General features: G+C 44.1%; 1 protein-coding gene across 3 annotated transcripts; it reads left to right on the top strand.

The window, feature by feature from the left end:
• Positions 1 to 1,167: 1,167 nt before the first annotated feature.
• On the top strand, positions 1,168 to 15,162 carry C14H15orf40 (chromosome 14 C15orf40 homolog). 3 transcript variants are annotated; one of them, XM_089782052.1, is made up of 4 exons: positions 1,168 to 4,805; positions 6,067 to 6,193; positions 7,962 to 8,089; positions 10,814 to 11,060. In XM_089782052.1, the coding sequence occupies exons 1-4, from the start codon at positions 4,713 to 4,715 to the stop codon at positions 10,829 to 10,831; spliced, it is 366 nt and encodes a 121-aa protein (XP_089638178.1). In that variant the 5' UTR covers positions 1,168 to 4,712; the 3' UTR covers positions 10,832 to 11,060. The 3 variants fall into 3 exon arrangements, with proteins under 3 accessions (XP_089638178.1, XP_089638179.1, XP_075753256.1); XM_089782053.1 differs by lacking the exon at positions 10,814 to 11,060 and adding an exon at positions 11,067 to 13,741 and having other exon boundaries at positions 1,169 to 4,805; XM_075897141.2 differs by lacking the exon at positions 10,814 to 11,060 and adding an exon at positions 13,748 to 15,162 and having other exon boundaries at positions 1,175 to 4,805.
• The last annotated feature ends 3,171 nt before the right edge of the window (positions 15,163 to 18,333 follow it).

Here is an 18,333-nt window from a genome sequence, read left to right as displayed (position 1 = left end):
ATGTAGAAAAAATGGTTCTTCAGAAAACCTTGTAATCTTTAGTTTAAAATAAGCTTTTTGATAACTAAAGTGAAAATAGGTGTCGGTGAAACTTAAGCTTCCTTAGATTGCTCTTCCTAGTGCCATTTATATAGATACAGATTTTTGAAGTCCTTGTGACATGCAATATAGTAATAAACAGTTGTACATGGTCATGCCCCCTGGTCGTGTACGTCAGCGTCCCGCCCCCTTCCCCTCGCTCCGTGGCAGCAAGCAGCTGCAGGGACCCCCGAAGGCCCCCCCCCCCCGCCAGTGCAGCTTCCCTTCCTCCGGCCTCCCCCCATCCTCCCCTCCAGCCCCCAATCCCCCCCAGCTCTGCTTTCCACCCCCCCGCCCCCATTCTGGCCAGCCCTGCCCCCTTCCGCTCCGGCCGGGCCCCGGAGGGGGAGCAAGCGGTGGCAAGCGGCCCTTTGGGGTCCGCGCTCCCCACGTGTGGGGAGCGCAGACCCCAAACGGCTGCTTGCCGCCCCGGGCCCAGGTGAGCGCCGCTCCCGCCAGGCCCACCTTTTGGGGCTGCTTGCCACTGCTTGCTCCCCCGCTGGGGCCCAACAGGAGTGCCACTCAGCTGGGACCAGCGTAGTGTGCCACGGATGGGAAGGAAGAGGGATGGGGCGCCACGCAGGGAGGGGAAGGGGGCGGGGTTGGCCGGAAAGGGGTGGGAAGAAGAGCTGGGGGATATCAGGGGCTGTAGGGCAGGATGGGGGGATCGGGGGCTGTGGGGCTGGAGGGGAGAACGGGGGTGGGAAGCAGACCTGGTTGGGGGGGGCGGTGTTGCAGCCACAGGCTGCTTGGTGCCGCTTGCTCCCCTGCCGGGGCCCAGCTGAGCGCTGCTCAGGTGGGCCTGGTGGGACAGGAAGGGGCGGGGCTGTGTACGTCACCACCCCCCTTCTGCTGCTGCTGCTGTGGCACTCAGCTGAGTGCTGTGCCTCTCAGCCACACTGCCAGGGGAGCCAGCAGCGTAAGGGGCTGTTTGGGCTCCCCCAGGTGGGAGGGGTAGGGAAGGCGGTGATGTACATGGCTACAGCCGTGTATGTCACTGTCCCCCCCCCCCCCCCCTCCCCCCCCCCCCCATGGCAGCCTGGCTGAGCAGGCAGCACTCAGCCAAGCACCACGGTGGGGGTAAGGGGAATGGGGGTGGGGAGAGACGGAGGCAGGAGGAGAAGAGAAAGGGAGAGTGAGAGGCAGGAGGGGGAGAAGAGAAAGAAAGACGGGGAGAGAGGCAGGAGGCAGAGGAGAACTGGGGGGGAGGGAGAGGCAGTAGGAAAAGAGAGAGACAGAGCGAGAGAGCTCAGGAGAAGAAGACCTGAAAATCCTTTCTTATGACGGGCTAATTGGCTAGTATCAGTATATATTAGGTGAAAAGAGAAATGCAACATTTACCATGTAAACCATGGCTTGTGTTAGCTTTGTGCTCTTGAATTTTCTTTTGGTACAACCTATATTTATAGGTGTGAAAGAGAGCTGGAGAGAGCATTTTACAGTTCTTACTTTCAAACTGTACTGTGTATTTTTGTTAAAATGGTGTACTGATAAATACACCTGAGCTGAGACTTACTATATTCAGTCCTTGATCCTCACCATAGAGCTCCACTGTGCCAATAGGCTGCTATTGGCCTGGTAGTTCTTTAGTTTGGTGTTAATAAGGGATCACATACATTTTCTTCCAGAGTTATTAGAGAATATAGAAAACCGTATCTAGATCTCCTTTTATTTCATAGAATCATAGAACTGGAAGAGACCTCAGAAGGTCATCAAGTCCAGCCCCCCGCTCTAGGCAGGACCAATTCCAACTAAATCAACCCAGCCAGGGCTTTGTCAAGCCGAGACTTAAACACCTCTAGGGATGGAGACTCCACTACTTCCCTAGGTAACCCATTCCAGTACTTTACCACCCTCCTAGTGAAATAGTTTTTCCTAATATCCAACCTGGACCTCTCCCACCACAACTTGAAACCATTGTTCTTTGTTCTGCCATCTGGCACTACTGAGAACAGCCTTTCTCCATCCTCTTTGGAACCTCCCTTCAGGAAGTTGAAGGCTGCTATCAAATCCCCCCTCACTCTTTTCTTCTGCAGACTAAACAGAGCCAATCCCTCAGCCTCTCCTCATAAGTCGTATGCTCCAGCCCCCTAATCATTTTGGTTGCCCTCCGCTGGACCCTCTCCAATGCATCCACATCCTTTTTGTAGTGGGGGGCCCAGAACTGGACACAATACTCCAGATGCGGCCTCACCAAAGCTGAATAAAGGGGAATGATGACATCTTTGGATCTGCTGGCAATGCTCCTTTTAATGCAACCTAATATGCCATTAGCCTTCTTGGCTACAAGAGCACACTGTTGACTCATATCTAGCTTCTCATCCACTGTAATCCCCAGGTCCTTTTCTGCAGAACTACTACTTAACCGGTTGGTCCCCAGCTTGTAACTATGCTTGGGATTCTTCCGTCCCAAGTGCAGGACTCTACACTTGTCCTTGTTGAACCTCATCAGATTTCTTGTGGCCCAATCCTCCAATTTGTCTAAGTCATTCTTTACCCTATCTCTGCCCTTAAGCGTATCTACCTCTCCCCCCAGCTTAGTGTCATCCGCAAACTTGCTGAGGGTGCAATCCATCCCCTCATCCAGATCATTAATAAAGATATTGAACAAAACCGGTCCTAGAACCGAACCTTGGGGCACTCCGCTAGAAACCGACCGCCATCCTGACATCGAGCCATTGATCACTACCCGCTGGGCCTGGCCTTCTAGCCATCTTTCTATCCATCTTACCGTCCATTTATCCAATCCACAATCCCTTAACTTGCAGGCAAGAATATTGTGGGAGACTGTATCAAAAGCCTTGCTAAAGTCACGGTATATAACATCCACTGACTTCCCCATGTCCACCGAGCCAGTTACCTCATCCTAGAAGCTAATCAGATTGGTCAGGCACGACTTGCCCTTTGTGAATCCATGCTGACTATTCCTAATCACTTTCCTCTCATCCGGGAGGAAGACAAACATGGCACATGCTGTGCAGGTAACAACAGCAGACCCATCACAAACCATCGCTACTGTCCTGGAAAAGGGATTTTAAAAAGAAAGGCAAGAGAACCTGCCACCCTTCCCAACTCCCGGTTAGCACTCATCTGTTTGCAAGCTCCTTGGTTGCTTGCCCACTGTCTTATAAAGCCCCTCCCCCTACCAGGGCTCAGCCAATCTCAGCAGAGGTTTCTATAATTCAAACTTTAATTAGAACAGTTTCCACCTGCCAATCACAGCACAAACTCCTTGGGGGGGGGGGGAGCCTCACTCTCAAACACAGGGGAAAATAAATAAATAAACAAGAAAGAACACACACACAACCCTCACTCACAAACACAAGCTCAGCACACAGCAAGAAAGCCCCAAAAACAACACCCACTTCCCCCAAGACTCCTGTATCTGCTTCTCCTCTACCTCGAGAACTCCCTCTCTAAAGCCTCATTCAAACGGAAAGATCTTTTAATCTTAATTTTAGCAGAGGAAAATATAATTGAAAAGTGCAAGCAGCCAACCTGCTGTGTAGGGGCAGAGACATTAACAAAAACTGTTTCCTTCTCAGCTGTTTTATGGAAAACAATGTTACCACTATCTAGATGGGTATAGAACTTACAGAAACCTAATAATCAGGTTGGAAATTGCCTTTTCTCCTTAGTGTTACTTTTATCTATTTTTATTACCTCAAAGGATAAATCATTGATGTGTATACTGCACGACTAGAGAAAATTCATCTGCATAGAACCCTGGGATAATGTTGAATATTCCATACTAGTGTACCTTGAAATGTAGTAAGCTATTAAACCAGTGAAAAGTGCAAAGAAATATCTAGTTCTATCATGCTGACAAAGTAATGTATTTTCTTCAATGCCTATTTTTCTGATAATATATTAGAAATAGTTCTGCTCTCTTCCTGTCTGACAAGTGATAAATTACTTGAGTACATATTTGATACAGAAAATAGCAAATGTGGAAAGTCATTTCTCATATGAAAGTAATCAGTTTTTTTTTTTTTAAAAGGCCTGGCCAGTCCTCTGACCTTCGCCATGCCCTAATTTTTCTGTTAAATATTTGATGACTGCTTTTTACAGCGGCTGGAGAGCTAAATGGAGGAGGCACCGGATGTGTGCACAGGTTGAAAATTGGTCAATGGGATCAAGCAGTTCGGGGTAGGGTTAAACGGGCTGAAGAGCATAATCGGCGACGGGGGAGAAGCAGGAGCTAAGCTTTACACATACCAGGGTAGGAGAACTGCTACATCAGGTAACGGTGTCTTATACTCCATAAGCCCGTGCCTGTGGCAGGGCTGCTGTAGCCTGACCCCCGTGGCTTCCTGTCCACTCACCATTTGCTACATCAGGTAACAGCGTCTTATACCCCATAGCATCGGTCACTGCTCCTCGTGCCACATCCCTACTGAAAACACGTTCTACGCTGCGACAGCGGGGAGTGGCCTCCAGCTAAGGTCGAGGCCAGACTAAGCCGCCACCACCAAGCGGAGCAACAGCACTTACAGCATCTTGCTTCGCTTGTTCGGTTTGCGCGTGCGCAGCACTCTGCCTGACCCCGGAAGCCGAATGGTTTTCAGGCAGGTCTCGCGGGGCACAGGCAAGGCCGGAAGTGCAGCTCGGAGCCGCCCACAGTTTGGTCTGGGATGCTGCTGGCCCTGATCGGACTCCGTCGGAGCGCCGGTTGGAGGCAGGGTGCCGCCAGTGCCTGCGTGCGGAGCGGGGCCATGCCACGGAGGGTCAGTCAGCAGGGGCGGCCCGGCCCGGGGCCTCCGCCGGGGACCTTCCTATTCGCTCAGTCTGCTACTCGGAGACCTGGCCGGGCGGCCTGGCTTCCTGTCTCGTAGGGCTGCCAGCTGTCTAATGGCGCCCCGACCCGTCCTTTCTCTTCAGGCCCCGCCTCACTCTCGCTGGGCAGGGCAGGGGGTGGCGTGGGGGAGGGGCTGCAGACGGGGAGAATGGGGACGTGAAGCTTGAGGTACAGGGGGTCTCGGGGCTGGGCTGCATGAGGGGGTGCAGCGTGAGGGTTCCAGAAGGGAGGTTGGGGGAGGGGTGGCATTAGGGATGCCTTCGGGCCGGGTAGAGGGTTGGCATTAGGGATGTTAATGGTGAAACGGTTACCTAGTAAGCATCACCCTTAACAGATGATGCTTGCCAGCTAACGGTTGTTAACCGGTGCCCAGGAGCAGCCAGGCTGGAACAGCCCCTGCTTGTGGCAGGGCTTCTGTATCCCGACCCATCCACTCACAAATTAATTGGTTAAATGCAGTGTTGTTGCTCTGTTTAAACATTTAACTAATTAAATAGGATTTTACATCCCTAGTTGGCATGTGTGCTTTGGGAAGGAGTTATGGTGCAGGAGAAGGTTACATGCTGGTGCAAAGGTTGTGGCAGGGGGATTTGGACACAGATTCCAACTGGGTGGCAGTTAACCTCAGTAGCTCTAACTCAGTGGTTCAGTGGGGCTAAGGTAGGCTCCTGGTTCCATGCAGCTCCAGGAAGTGGGTGGCATATCTGGCTTCTAGGTGGAAGGTCAAAGGGGTCTGTGCACTTCAGGACCTCCACAGCTCTCATTGGCCTAAGGCACCTGGGATATGCCAGTGACTCCTGGGAGCTGTTTGGAGCTAGGACAAATAGGAGCCTGCCTTAGACCTGCTGTACTGCCAACTAAACTTTTAAGGGTTCTATCTAGAGCTGCCAGGATCCCTTTCTGACCCAGTGTTCCAATAAAAAAACGGACACCTGGCAACTCCAGCCAGGTGACATGGCTAGCTGTTTCCCTACTGGTAGTGGGGTTGATTACACAGCATCTGGAAGGAAGCCTCTTGGAAAACAAAAGCATATTAACAATTAAAAGCGTAATTGTTGTTTGGGAGCCAAGGGAAGACTCTGAAGCAGGAGTAGTGGCTGAAACTAATTTTAATCTCTGCATTGGTTGGCTGGATTTCCAATGTACAGTCTTGCTTTAACAGCTGCTGGTGTGTTTGTTTGTTTGATCAGGGAAAAGAAAAGTGTAAAGACTCAGTAAAACCGACTGTTCCTTCAGGTCCAGTTGTAACCGACAAAAGTGGTTCCATCACTATTGCTATTCATGCCAAACCTGGATCCAAACAAAATGCTATAACAGGTATACCCCCCCATGAAAATTGTAATTATGAGGGAAATAGTTCACTTAATTAAACAAATAAAGTTATTTAGGAAGGCAAGATTTTCCTCTTCTCCCTACACCCATTTCTTTGTACAAATTATTGTTCCTCTAAAGGTCTAAGTGATTGTGTAATGTGGCTTCATGACCAGTAAATTAATTGATGTTTCTTGCACTCCATTTGACTAGGTGTAGTGGATTGCATTGACAAAACTGGAAAGATGTGTTGGAGTAAATTAATCTTTTTAAAAGCACAAAGAGTAATTCCTGGTAATCACTTGATTTTAATTATATTCCAATATAACTCCTTAAACTGCATTATTGGAATATTTCACCTATCTTCAGAGGAGGGCAAAGGAAGAAAAAGACTAGTTATATTGGTAGGAATTAGAGGTTTTTTTGTTTTTGTTTTTTTTAAAGCTGATGTGTGTAAGCAAGTGTGTTAAATGAATAATGAAAATAAATTATATATAAAAATGTATAAAATAGACTAGTGCCATCTTATGAGCACTACAGGCATTTCTGGAACAACAAAGGAACATTTCTCTTGTTCTTTTTCTCTTCCGTTCAGCAGGGGGAGCCTACTTACCATTTATGACAAAACAAAACCAAAAAAACCCCAAAACTCAATCAAGCCTGATCTCTTTGTAGTGAACCATGCTTTGTTAAAAAACTACAAGCATTGTGATCTTTGTTGTTGTTGGTATACACACACATTCTCCTTTCTTTCCTTCTCTTCTCTCCCCCCCCCCCCCCCCATTCTTTCCCTCCCTTCCCACTGTACATACAGGAAGAATCTGATAAAAATAAAGTAAAATTCAGCATGCCAGATGATGATCTTAATTGGAAAGTTCCCCAAAGTAGTCAAAACTTGAACTTCTGCAATGAAAAAAGCAAGGAATTAGAAACAACAGAAAATATGCTTCACATTTTCTTTAAAATAAACAATACAAGACAAATTACTTTCCTTTGCAGATCACCTTTGATGCCTGATGCATGCTTAGTTATGTTGACTAAATGCTCAAAATATGTTTTTAAAATCTTTAAATGCTTCAATCCAAGGAGCAACTAATAGAAGTCTGACTGGCCATCATCTTCATGCTTATAGGCAAACAAGAAGCATACTTACATAAAGAGTGCACACACTACACTCATTAGATAGGTCCATTATCTTTGGTAAAACATATGCTGATTATCCTACTTAGATGGACATTAGTAGGTATTGTCACAAAAAAGATGATAAAAATCAAAGCTTAATGCAATTATAAAAGCTACTGGAATATTAATATTTCAAAATCAAATTGTAGATTGAACTCAAGTTGGGAAGTAGGAATAGCAGTAGAAGTGGCTGTGAAGGGTCCAGTACCCCGCATTCACACTTGGAAGAAAATTATGCAGCGTCTGCAGCCTGGCTATGCCTCATTGTATCCTACAGACTCCTAGAATGGATTACAGATAACTGCAACAAGAAATTTGTCAATTCTTAGGACCATCAGATCACTCGCTCTTCCCTGTTTATAAGGACTGCTTATTAATACATTCTTCTGAGGAATTAACTAGGCTTGCTTGTAAAGGGAAAGAACAGGCAGTAGAATTAAGTGGTTGTTTCTGATACAATAGAAGTCGTAAGATCTATCATCAGCTGGAGTGTTCTAGGAGTTGTCTACTTGGTTTCAAATAAGCCTTTGTTTATAAATTACAAAAGTCTGTTAATGCTTTGAAGATAAAAATCCTAAAATATTTGTTATAGATGTGACAGCTGAGGCAGTAGGTGTAGCTATTGCTGCACCTCCATCAGAAGGGGAGGCAAATGCAGAGCTGTGTCGCTACCTTTCTAAGGTTCTAGAAGTGAAGAAGAGCGAAGTTGTTTTAGACAAGGTACAAAGCTTTTTTCTTTTCTGCTACAGTTAGATTTCTGAAACTTATGCATTGTAAGCTCCTTATTCCGGGTGTCCCTAATGGGAACACCCATGGTATGGACCCTGGTAGGCAGAGGTGGAAGTGGCTCTGCATGCTGCTGCTCTCTCCCCATCTGGAAGAGCAGGATTGCAGTGAAGCCCCCTGCCAGAGGCTTTTCCCCACGGCTCCAATATCCATGGAGGGCTTATGCCTGGGGGCAATGGGATGTGGAGCACCAAGTACATGCCCTACTTCTGTCCCCCTCCCTAGCCCAGAAAAATCTTTTATTGGGCAAACCCTGTTTCCCAGAGTTGCTGGATTAAAGAGGTATTGTAATAGAGACGTTTCCACCTATAGCAGACCAAGTTTTTAGCTTTCAGAAAGCAAGCATGAGGACATTAAGGTATGTAACTCAGTTATGGAAAATAACCTATTTTAGTCTTTCTCAATCAGTTTTTCAGATCAAGCATGCTGCTACATGGTATTTTCTAAGTCAGTGTGTGGTTCATGTGATCTATGACCTTTAAAGTTTTCTTCAAACTTAGTCTAACTTCCTAGAAAATGAGGACATCTTGCACAGAACACCTTTGCAAATGATTTTTGTTCTCTTTATCTTAGAAAGATTTTTTTAAATATTTGAAGTAAAAGGTATCTACCAAGTCACTCAATTCCACAGTGGTCAGCATGTCAATTCTTTGATAGCTCTGCTTCTGTTGTGAAAATGATAGTAACATCAGAACTTCTATATTGATTTCTCTACATGATTAAACAGAAAATGCATTTGTTTCTACCACTGTAGCTTTTGTTTAAAGTCAGTTTTCTCCAGTATCTCTCTCTCTTTTATAGTTAAGATCAGATTTGGACAATGACGTCCTCTATGCCAGTGGTTCTGCCAACCACCGGTCTGTGGACAAGTGTCAGGCTATGAACTGCTGGCTCCCAGGCTGTGTCACACTGCCAGGTCATGCCCATGTCTTGACGGGCCCGTGCGCAGGGTGGGTGTGAACACGCCTTCCGTGGTCCCTGTGCTGGTCTCTCCCCTGACTTGATGGGAGTGCTAGGCCCTTGGCTACCTTACCCCCTTTGGTCAGGTCAACAGAGGGCAGGAACTGCTGGGGCGGAAACAAGCGAGAGGCCGGCTCGCAGTGCCTTGCCTGCACTGTGGAGCACTAGCTGCCACAGTTCTGCTCCTGTGGCCAAGTCTTTACTCCAGCAGCTCCTCCCCATGGAGATGTGAGACTTTCCCGCCTGCCCCATATATGTCCTTCGGTCCTGGAGGTGGGTGGGAGCATCCTGCCTTCTTATGTTGCAACTGCTCCTGCCTTCCTCAGGGGCATCAGGTAGGCTGGAGCCCCTCTGCCTGGTTCATGTGGGGCATGCAGGCTGAGGGGCCTCACTGTGCGCATCTCCCTCTCTCCAGGGGTGGGGACAGAGGGGAGTTTGGGGTGTCTAACTTGTTTCCCTGTGGGCTGCAGACACAGAACAAATGGCCTCACTCATGACATTTGCATGATTGCGTTTCACACAAAGTTTACATAGGTGTTAATGGCTCAAGATAAGAAAGGAAAGGATTCTTTTAACAAATTTTTTTTTAGTGTTGTAAGAGATCAGAGTTTGCAGATCTCTACAAGGACATATGTGTGTGTACAGATGTGACGTAAAACAACAAAAGGCCTCCTAAAATTACCATAATGGAAATACTATGTTACTGGTCTGCCAAAGTTTGTGAATGGGTTTGCCGGTACATGGTACAGTAAACTTCCGATAATCTGGCACCTTTAGGACCCAGGGGCTGCTGGATTATCAGATATGACGGACTATCAGAAGTGGGGGCTATAAGAGGTCTGGGGTGGAGTGGGGGGGATACAGTGCTATAGGACCAACCCCACAGCACCCCAGCTGCTCTGCCCCTAGCGTCCCCAATTCAGCTGCTGGTCAGTTTCAGCAGCGGCTGAATCGGGAAGCCGGGCACAGAGCAGCTCCAATTGTCTGGCTGCCCGGAGCACCTCCAACTTCCCGATGGTGCCGGACCATCAGGAGTGCTGGAGCATTGGATGCCAGACCAATGCAGTTTTACTGTATAAAAAAGGTTGGGAACCACTACTCTATGAATTACATATTGATGTAGATGTTTGTGACTGAAAAGATTAAATTCATTATCTTTTGAAAACAACAAATATTGAATCTTAACCCATTGTAGGCAGTAGAACTTCAGTATACAAATAAATTAAGAAAATAGCAAATAGTAGAATTGAGGTTAACTTCTGTTGCAGTCATGCTAGGAAGATTATTGTTCTACCACCCAATAATGAACTGTTCAGTTAGGGTAGCAGCAACAGATAGGACATTGAGAGGAAATAGAAAAGTCTGTGTCCTGTTTTGAGAAGACTGCCAGTTAGTCTTGTATGAAAAGTGGATGGAGAATGAGCTATCAACTAAATGTATTCATTTATAGTGTCATGAAGATAAAGAGAGTGCCTGGAATGGATGCTTTTTTATGTTGTATTTAAACCTAAATACATAAGATTTTTTTTAAATAGCTATTAGAGGCTACATTGTCTAATGGACTGAGCACTACTTGGCTGATAGATAGAAACTCCAAGATTTATATCTTGGCTTTGCTGCAGGCTGGACAAGATACTTAACCTTTATTTCAGTTTATCCCATCCATAAAAGAGGATAACACTTGTTTATCTACCACAGAGCCATGTTGAGGATTAATTAGATTACACTTGAAAAGCACTATATAATTGCTAAGCAGCATCAGGCATAATGAGGAGCAGCACTGTTCAACCTTTTCCAGTCATCTCTGGTAATTCTAGTCTGGCCTGCAGCACTCAGGCTATTTTAAATTTGGACTTGTCAGCCACAGACCTTCAATCATTCTGAACTGTGTCTAAGTTATGAAGTGTGTTGGTCTTGTGACTTCAGCCAGATTTTCAACCTATGTGAACAGGCTAATGCCATATGAATACTGCTACCTAAGTACTGTTTTCTGAGCTGAAGGAAGGACGAAGAAGCGCTGGGGGCCAGAGGAAGCGATTTAAGGACATGTTGAAGGCAAACATGAAGCAGTATGGCATCGGTGTCAACACTTGGGAGAACGGTAAACTGTGAGGGGGGTGGAGCAATTTGAGAGGTCCCACCGCAGCACAGACGAGGAGAGGCAGAGAAGAAGAAAAGAGCAGCAAAAACTGCCCCATGTTTCTCCAATAGCCACCAGCACCTGCTCCTTCTGTGATGAGATGTGTGGCTCCAGAATCGGGCTGGTCAGCCATCAACGGATCCACAAATAGGAGGGTGACAGGAAGACATCCTACTCAATATTAAGTGATCGCCAAGAGAAGAAAAGAGAGAGATTGCTTCCTAGCATTCTCTTACCTCTCAGCTATTGTATAATCATTCTTAGCTGGAAAAGTAGGTCCAAGCTAAAATTGAAAATGCAGAAGTACATTTGTTGCCCTTATTTGTCTTACCTTAAACAGAACTTTTATCCTATAACTCCCCATGGCTAAGCCACAACTTGAGAAACTGCTTTCAGTTTCTCAACAGTGATTATCTTAACATACAGGAAGAAATTGTACTCAGTAGATTTGTGGGCAGTCTCTTTAAGATGGAAAACTGCTAATTTGTACTTTCAATTGAACTTTTATACAAGATTTAGAATCTTTATAAAAAATAAACATCTGTTGGCCAAACTATTAATACTGGGTCCTGCCATGAGGGCAGGGGACTGGACTCGAGGACCTTTCGAGGTCCCTTCCAGTCCTAGTGTTCTATGATTCTATTATTTAAATAATGCCTCATCAAAGTCAAAAGGACAAGCACCTTAGAAATGTAAAAACAAAATTTCATACTAAAGATGTCATGAGATTGTGTTCTTTTCGCATGGTTACTTTTTTAGTTGTTTACAAGATAGTGAAGAGAGCTCTATGTGTACACCTGTAATAAATTTTAACTTGGCATGAGCTATTCAATGCATTTGTACAGAAAGGATGTGAATAATGCACACAACTTAACTGCTCTGATTTAAGGCAGCAGTTACACACAAACAACCTAGCTTGTTTCTATATTTCATACAATGCAGTTCTTTTTTATATATCAAACTGAGAATTTAGATGCAAAGCAACAAGTATATGTGAAGTATATTCTCAAAGTAGGGTTTCTAGCTTTCTAATGGTACAAAACCAAACATTTGTCCTGTGCCTTCCCGGAGGCCCTCCCCCTTTCCTCTATCTTCCCTTTTGCTTCCTCACTTTCACCAGATTGGGACATGGAAGGGGGTAAGGCTCTGGCTGGAGGTGTGGGCTCTAGCATTGGGCCAGCGATGAAGGGTTTGGAGGCTCTCAGGGTTGGGGCAACGGGTTGAGATGCAGGGAGGTGAGGCATGAGAGCTTTGCCTAGGGCTGTGGTTTCCAGCCAGTGGGAGCTATGGAGCTGATGCTCGGGGTGGAGGCAGTGTGTGGAGTCTCTCTGGCCCCCATGTATGCCTAGGAGCTGCAGGGACCTGCTGGATGTTTAGTTGGAACTACACAAAGCCAGAGCAGCAGAGAGGGAGCTGGCCTTTAGGCAGCCCCACGGGGCCACCAACCAGACTTTTAATAGCCCAGTCAGCAATGCTGACCAGTCTCATCAGGTTCCATTTTTGACCAGGCATTCCAGTTGAATGCCATACATCTGGCCACCCTAGCCTCAGGGTAAAAATAAACTCAGGTATTTCAGTATATGCATCTGTAGGTGACATCTGCATAGTCCCACATGCAGGATGCATTGCTGAGCTTTTGGAGATCATCCTATTTCTCACTCTAAAAAGCCTGCCTGCTTGCTTCAAAATATGTAACAGATGCAGCAACTCTGCTCCTTCCCATCTTCGGAATAACTAACAATGACATTGGGTCCCTGTGCCTATTCAGCCCCCTTTACCCAGAAAGAAAATCTTCTCTCCCTGGATAAGCACATAAGTGGGTTTTTAAAGCCTGTCTTGAAGTTTGTTCTGCTAAGGCCAAGCTGGCATCCAAGGCCTGCTTCTGTAACATTAGAAAAATTTTAGACATTGCAGAGCTACTGCCTGCATGTCATTCACACATTTACTTAGAACACTTAGTCATCTAGATTCAATGTTTATTTCAGAAGAGAAGAGTAGTTCTGCCATTCTTGTTGAATTGCACACCCCAGTCTGCTGCTTGTTAGACTTGCATAAGTCAGGCAGCAGCACCTTGAAGAAGAAAAATGTTACTTAGCAATAAAATCTAGTACTTTGAGAGTGCTTTTTGTGGCGTTTTTTACTAACTGTCCATCATCCTCTGAGAGCTCTGGTGATGGAAGTTGTGGCTGCTGCAACTACATGGCCCTCCTATAACCCTCAACTTAGAAAGTGTGGTGTCACAAGAGGGTGCACACACTTTCCATAAAGTCTCTGAAGCCCTGTTGCACTAGAGAATGTTTCACAAATGTGACTATACCGAGGAAATAACTGACTAGAGTTACTGGTAAATAACCTTTTTTCACTATTGTTGGTTGGGTATAAGATTAGTACTGTTTACAAAGTACCCACTATTGTGACTGACTGGATAGTTTTAAACTGTGTACTTGGAAGCAAAGAAATAGTTCTCTGAATTCATTTTTGTGTTGAAACAGGGTGGTAAATCTCGGGAAAAAGTGGTGAAGATTTTGGTGTCGATGACTCCAGATGAGGTTTTAGAAAAACTGAAAAAAGAAGCTACCAGTTGAGACAAAACAAAAGCAGGCACTGGAAAAATGCTTTTCATGTAAAGAGGAGGAAGCACATCCTTAAATGAGGGCATACATTAAGAGAAACAAAGATTATTTTGTGTAAATGTATTGATACATTTAACTACATTGTAAATTATGAATCTCTTCCCTATTATTCCCTATTCTGAATTTTGGTTTAAATAATCCCACAAGAGTGAGGCCCAGACTAGAAGCTGAAGCAGGATTTATCACTGGATAGGAAAGCCATTTTACCCTGACTGATAGCTGAATCTACATCATGAATTCAGCATGACTTCATGGGCTCTTTGTCCAGAGTTATCTTCAAAATAGCATCTGACGCATAAATCCAGCCCTGATGAGTATTTGGGCAGTGTTTTTGAATGCAGGCATAATTATTTTTGGTTCACAAAGTAAAAGGCTTGGAGTGACAGGCTTATGATAAAGCACTGGAACAATGTCAAGAGAAATATGGTGCAGAATGAAAAATCAGTTTAGATGAGAGAGTCTAAAAGGGCAATCAGTGCAATGTATAGTGGCATGCCTAGGGTGCAGTTCTACTTGTATCTACACCACTGTAAATCCAGAATAATGCCTTTGATGCCAGTGGCATTGCCCTGGATTTACATAGGAGCAGAACTTTTTCCCCTTAAATAATCAGAATAATTTGAGCCTGCAATATGAGAAACTGATACAGTATTTAAGCTTGCTTTGAGTCACTAGGAATCTATAATCAAAGAATGCCTAATAAAGGTAGAACTTCTAATAGAATGGTCAAAAGTGGTATCTTTACCTTATGTGTGAAATTTAGCTATTTGTTTTGTTTTAATAAAAAAACACTGAGCATTAAACTTTATCAACTTTTTTTGTATTTTCAATAAGAGTGGATTTTTTGGCTGTGACTTCATTAGTAAAACATAATTGTGTTTTTTAGACAGTCTTACCAAGAACAAAATAAAATTGATGATCTTGTGTTGATCTAAATAAATTAGATGTGTTCAAGAATCAGTTTCTAGCCCATAGAAATTAAGTCTTAACCTGGGATGATGGTACAGAGAGCAAAGATTGTACATGAGATGAAATGGGAAAAGTAGATGTAATGTCTTAATAACTCTTGACAAAGTACTGGACTGCAAGCTTGTGTTCCCCACTAATATATATGGTGTCACTGTATGGAGCTGCTTTAGCAATCCTTCTAGGTTGCAGCTGTAATGGGTTAGATTGTATTATTTTCTACTTTGTTTCTCTCCAACAGCTGTAACGTGTAAATGTGATTTTGTAATTTTAATGCCTAAAAGTCAATAAACAGGTCTAAAACCCTACTAATGTTCTGTGTTTTTCACTGGAAAAAATCCACATTTTAAATACAGTTCTATTATTTTAATAAGGTTTGCCTGCTGTGCATAATGCAACAAGCTACACATCTCAAGTTTCAATTTTCTATGATAAAAAACTGCTTTTCACCTTAACAGTCTCTCCCACCCCCTTCCATTTTTAGCAATGTAAAAGGATATTGCTAATGGTTCTGTCAGGATGTTTCTATGTATGTGCTACTAAGGTTAGTTGCTACAGGAATAAAGGCTGTAAATATGATATACTGCTGAGTTCATGTTTTGCTTCCTCAGGCTGCTGGCCATATATTTACTGTTCGACATACATCTCCTCATTTCCCACATTGCAGTCCTGTCACACTGTGTCATTTCAGCTGAGATCATTTGCTTTTTTCCTAGCCCAGTTGGCATTCTACTCCTTAGCTTTACATTGATGCTTCTTGTTGCTCCAACTACTTTGTCCATCACAGGCTTCTTCAAGGGGAAATTTAAAACAGATACATGTTTGCTTTCATCTGTAGTCCTCAGTGATACATACTTATGTTCTGGGTGCTGCTAAGTACTTGCTAGAGTGAAGTGGAAATGCCCTACCTAGAAAGAAATTAGGGAGTTCCCTCTGCATAACTCTCAGCTACTTATCTTGCTAAATGTATTATGTCTGAGTTTTCCATCAGAGAAAGAACTCTATCACAAAAAACTTTGCAGTAGTGATTTACATCTTGGTTATATGATTTTCTCCAGTTGCAGGTAGCTACATACATGCTGTTTTAAAAGAGGGACCAAATTCTCCCCAGGCAGCAGATCTACACCATTATTTCAAAATTCCACATTTAACATGTTACATTTTTTTTTACCACTTTATGTCCCCAAAGGTATGTTTAGTCTTGGAAGGAGATCAAATCCATTAATATATACACGATTGATCTTTTAACAGATATCTCACTGCAGCTTTAGCCAACATAAGCCTCCATACTTTTTTTCTGAAAGATACATTTATTCTGTCCTAAGAGCGTCAGCAGCTTCTACTGTGGAGAATTAATGTGTCCTGAACTCCTCAAGCTGGCATTCTGCATTGTTTCTTCCCAATCATTCAGTCTCTGCCTTCTATGCCTTGAATACAGCAAAGGTGCCTTAGTTACCGCACTCCAGTTTATGTAATATGGGCCTGACACTTACTGACATGTTGATCACTGATGTTAGTCAGACTTGCCCTATCCAGCAGGGAAGATTATTAGTTCTTGGGAAATGAGCATTCTGCCCCGATCTTTGATCCATTTCCTCCTTTCCTTCTGAATCTCCTTGTTTGCGTGTACTTAACACCTACCAGGCTCTCAGCCCCACACAACTGCAGAATATTTGACAGCCTTGGTACAGGTCCTAGTGTCTCAGAGCCATGACAAATGACACCTCATCTCAGCAGAGGCATGGAAATTAAATTCACTTTTCCCTAACACTGCTGTCTTCTGCCGAAGATTGAGATGCCCATGATGAGGGTGTGGGAGAGCTTGCACTGTGGCTACCTACCCCGTACTTGTTCTGTAAATAGAAAATGTCTTTGGCATGAGTAAATGAAATTACATATTTTAGAAATCAGTATTATACATACTGTACATTGAAGTGTGGGTGCACCTTTTCTCATAGATGAAAGCCTCTTGCAGTATCAAAAGACACGGCTGCATCTCTATCACTATTCCCCTTGCAGTATCAAACTTTGTGTGTGAAAAAAGAGATGATACCCACTTTACCAAAATTAAACACCTTCCATTACCCTTGGGAGGCGGAGGAGTGGCAATCCTTCCCTAACCGTCCCTAAGCAGGGTAAATTCTTCAAAAGGGTAACACTTTACATTTCTATAAAATTGTTCATTCAAGGACTTTACAGACTTTATAAATACTGTCCCAACATGTCTTTGAAGCAGCTTGTAAAATTTGCACAGCTGCTACTATCCAGGATTAACCGTGTCTGTCCCCATTTCAGATGAGCATTTAAGCCATAAGACTGAATACCTGCTTAAAGTTAGGCATGCACTTGAGTAAATACTCATTTTTTCTCTCCTACTAGTTGACAGGTATCAGATATGTCAGACAATCATGTGCCAAATAGTATTTTAGCAGTTACAGAGCTGGCCAGCTACTGCAGAACTGCATTTTCAAATAAGTTATTTAAACATGGATGTAACGCAAAGATTATATTCCCTGAGCGAGTGCCATGCCAGCAGTCCTGCTACATACAGCTGTCTTGTTTTTTTGCTAAGACTCTGTCTTCCAGGCCATGTACTCTCCGTTTTCTGATTTCATAAGATTTACTTTCTGAAATTTGACTTTGAAGGGGTTTGTGTGATTATATTACCCTGTTCTAACCTGCAAATTAAGGATATTTAATGATACACTAGCTAGCTGGCCTGTTTGCTCCTTTCCTTTGAAGTCCAGTCTATTTATCATCTGCAACTCATTTCTACCCTTCCCATAATCCCATGTGTCTCTAAATCCACATTCCCTCCACCTTCATCAATCTAAATAGTCTTGTATAATTGACAGCTTTGTCAATAACTGGCAGTGGCAATTTACCAGAAAGCACAGTTTAATATCTTCCTTCTTCTAGCCTCCAGGCAGATAGACACACCTGATATTTCTCCTCATTACTTCAGACTCCTCTTGCCCTCATTATTTCCCCTCTCCTGCTGTTTTGGTGTGCATGTAAAACCTGAACCAGCTGAGACCTGATTGTTATCCCAACCTACTGTATTTCTCCTCTTCATGTTTTTAACTTTTATTTCAGGCAGATGATCCATTGCCATATTAGCCAGTATGAAGATGCACCACTCAGTTTCCCTCTGGGAGCACAGTGCCTTCCTTGTTTGTAAAGCATATGTTGCTTATTATTACTCTCTGCTATAAAAGGCAGAAGCCTTTTATCAGAGTCCTTCACCGGGCCATTGTAAGCAACATTTAAGAAATGAAACACTTGCTGTATGTGGGAGTCTGATACTGCTGTTGTGAATTCCTTTCCTCTCCCTCCTTTGGTTTTTAGTCGTTTGAGGAGTCTTACATAGCTCTTTAATCTTCAAATACTGTATTTAAGTGGTGTTGATTTATATGTCTGTGTAAAAGCTGGGAGACCTTGAGTGAAATATTTTGAGAGGGAGATTCTTAAAGAAGCCC

The sequence above is a fragment of the Pelodiscus sinensis genome, chromosome 14 (genome assembly GCF_052426305.1).
Source record: "Pelodiscus sinensis isolate ZL-2025 chromosome 14, ASM5242630v1, whole genome shotgun sequence".
Taxonomy (NCBI): domain Eukaryota; kingdom Metazoa; phylum Chordata; order Testudines; family Trionychidae; genus Pelodiscus; species Pelodiscus sinensis.
The sequence above is the reverse complement of the archived record's forward strand: the minus strand, read 5'-3'. Positions and strand labels throughout refer to the sequence as shown.

Bases quoted from the DNA above. Each gene is read 5' to 3' on its own strand.
- C14H15orf40 (XM_075897141.2), top strand. From the start codon at position 4,713: ATGCTGCTGGCCCTGATCGGACTCCGTCGGAGCGCCGGTTGGAGGCAG. The intron at 6,194-7,961 runs GTATACCCCCCC...TATTTGTTATAG, and splicing joins CAAACAAAATGCTATAACAG to ATGTGACAGCTGAGGCAGTA. The intron at 8,090-13,747 runs GTACAAAGCTTT...GTGTTGAAACAG, and splicing joins GCGAAGTTGTTTTAGACAAG to GGTGGTAAATCTCGGGAAAA.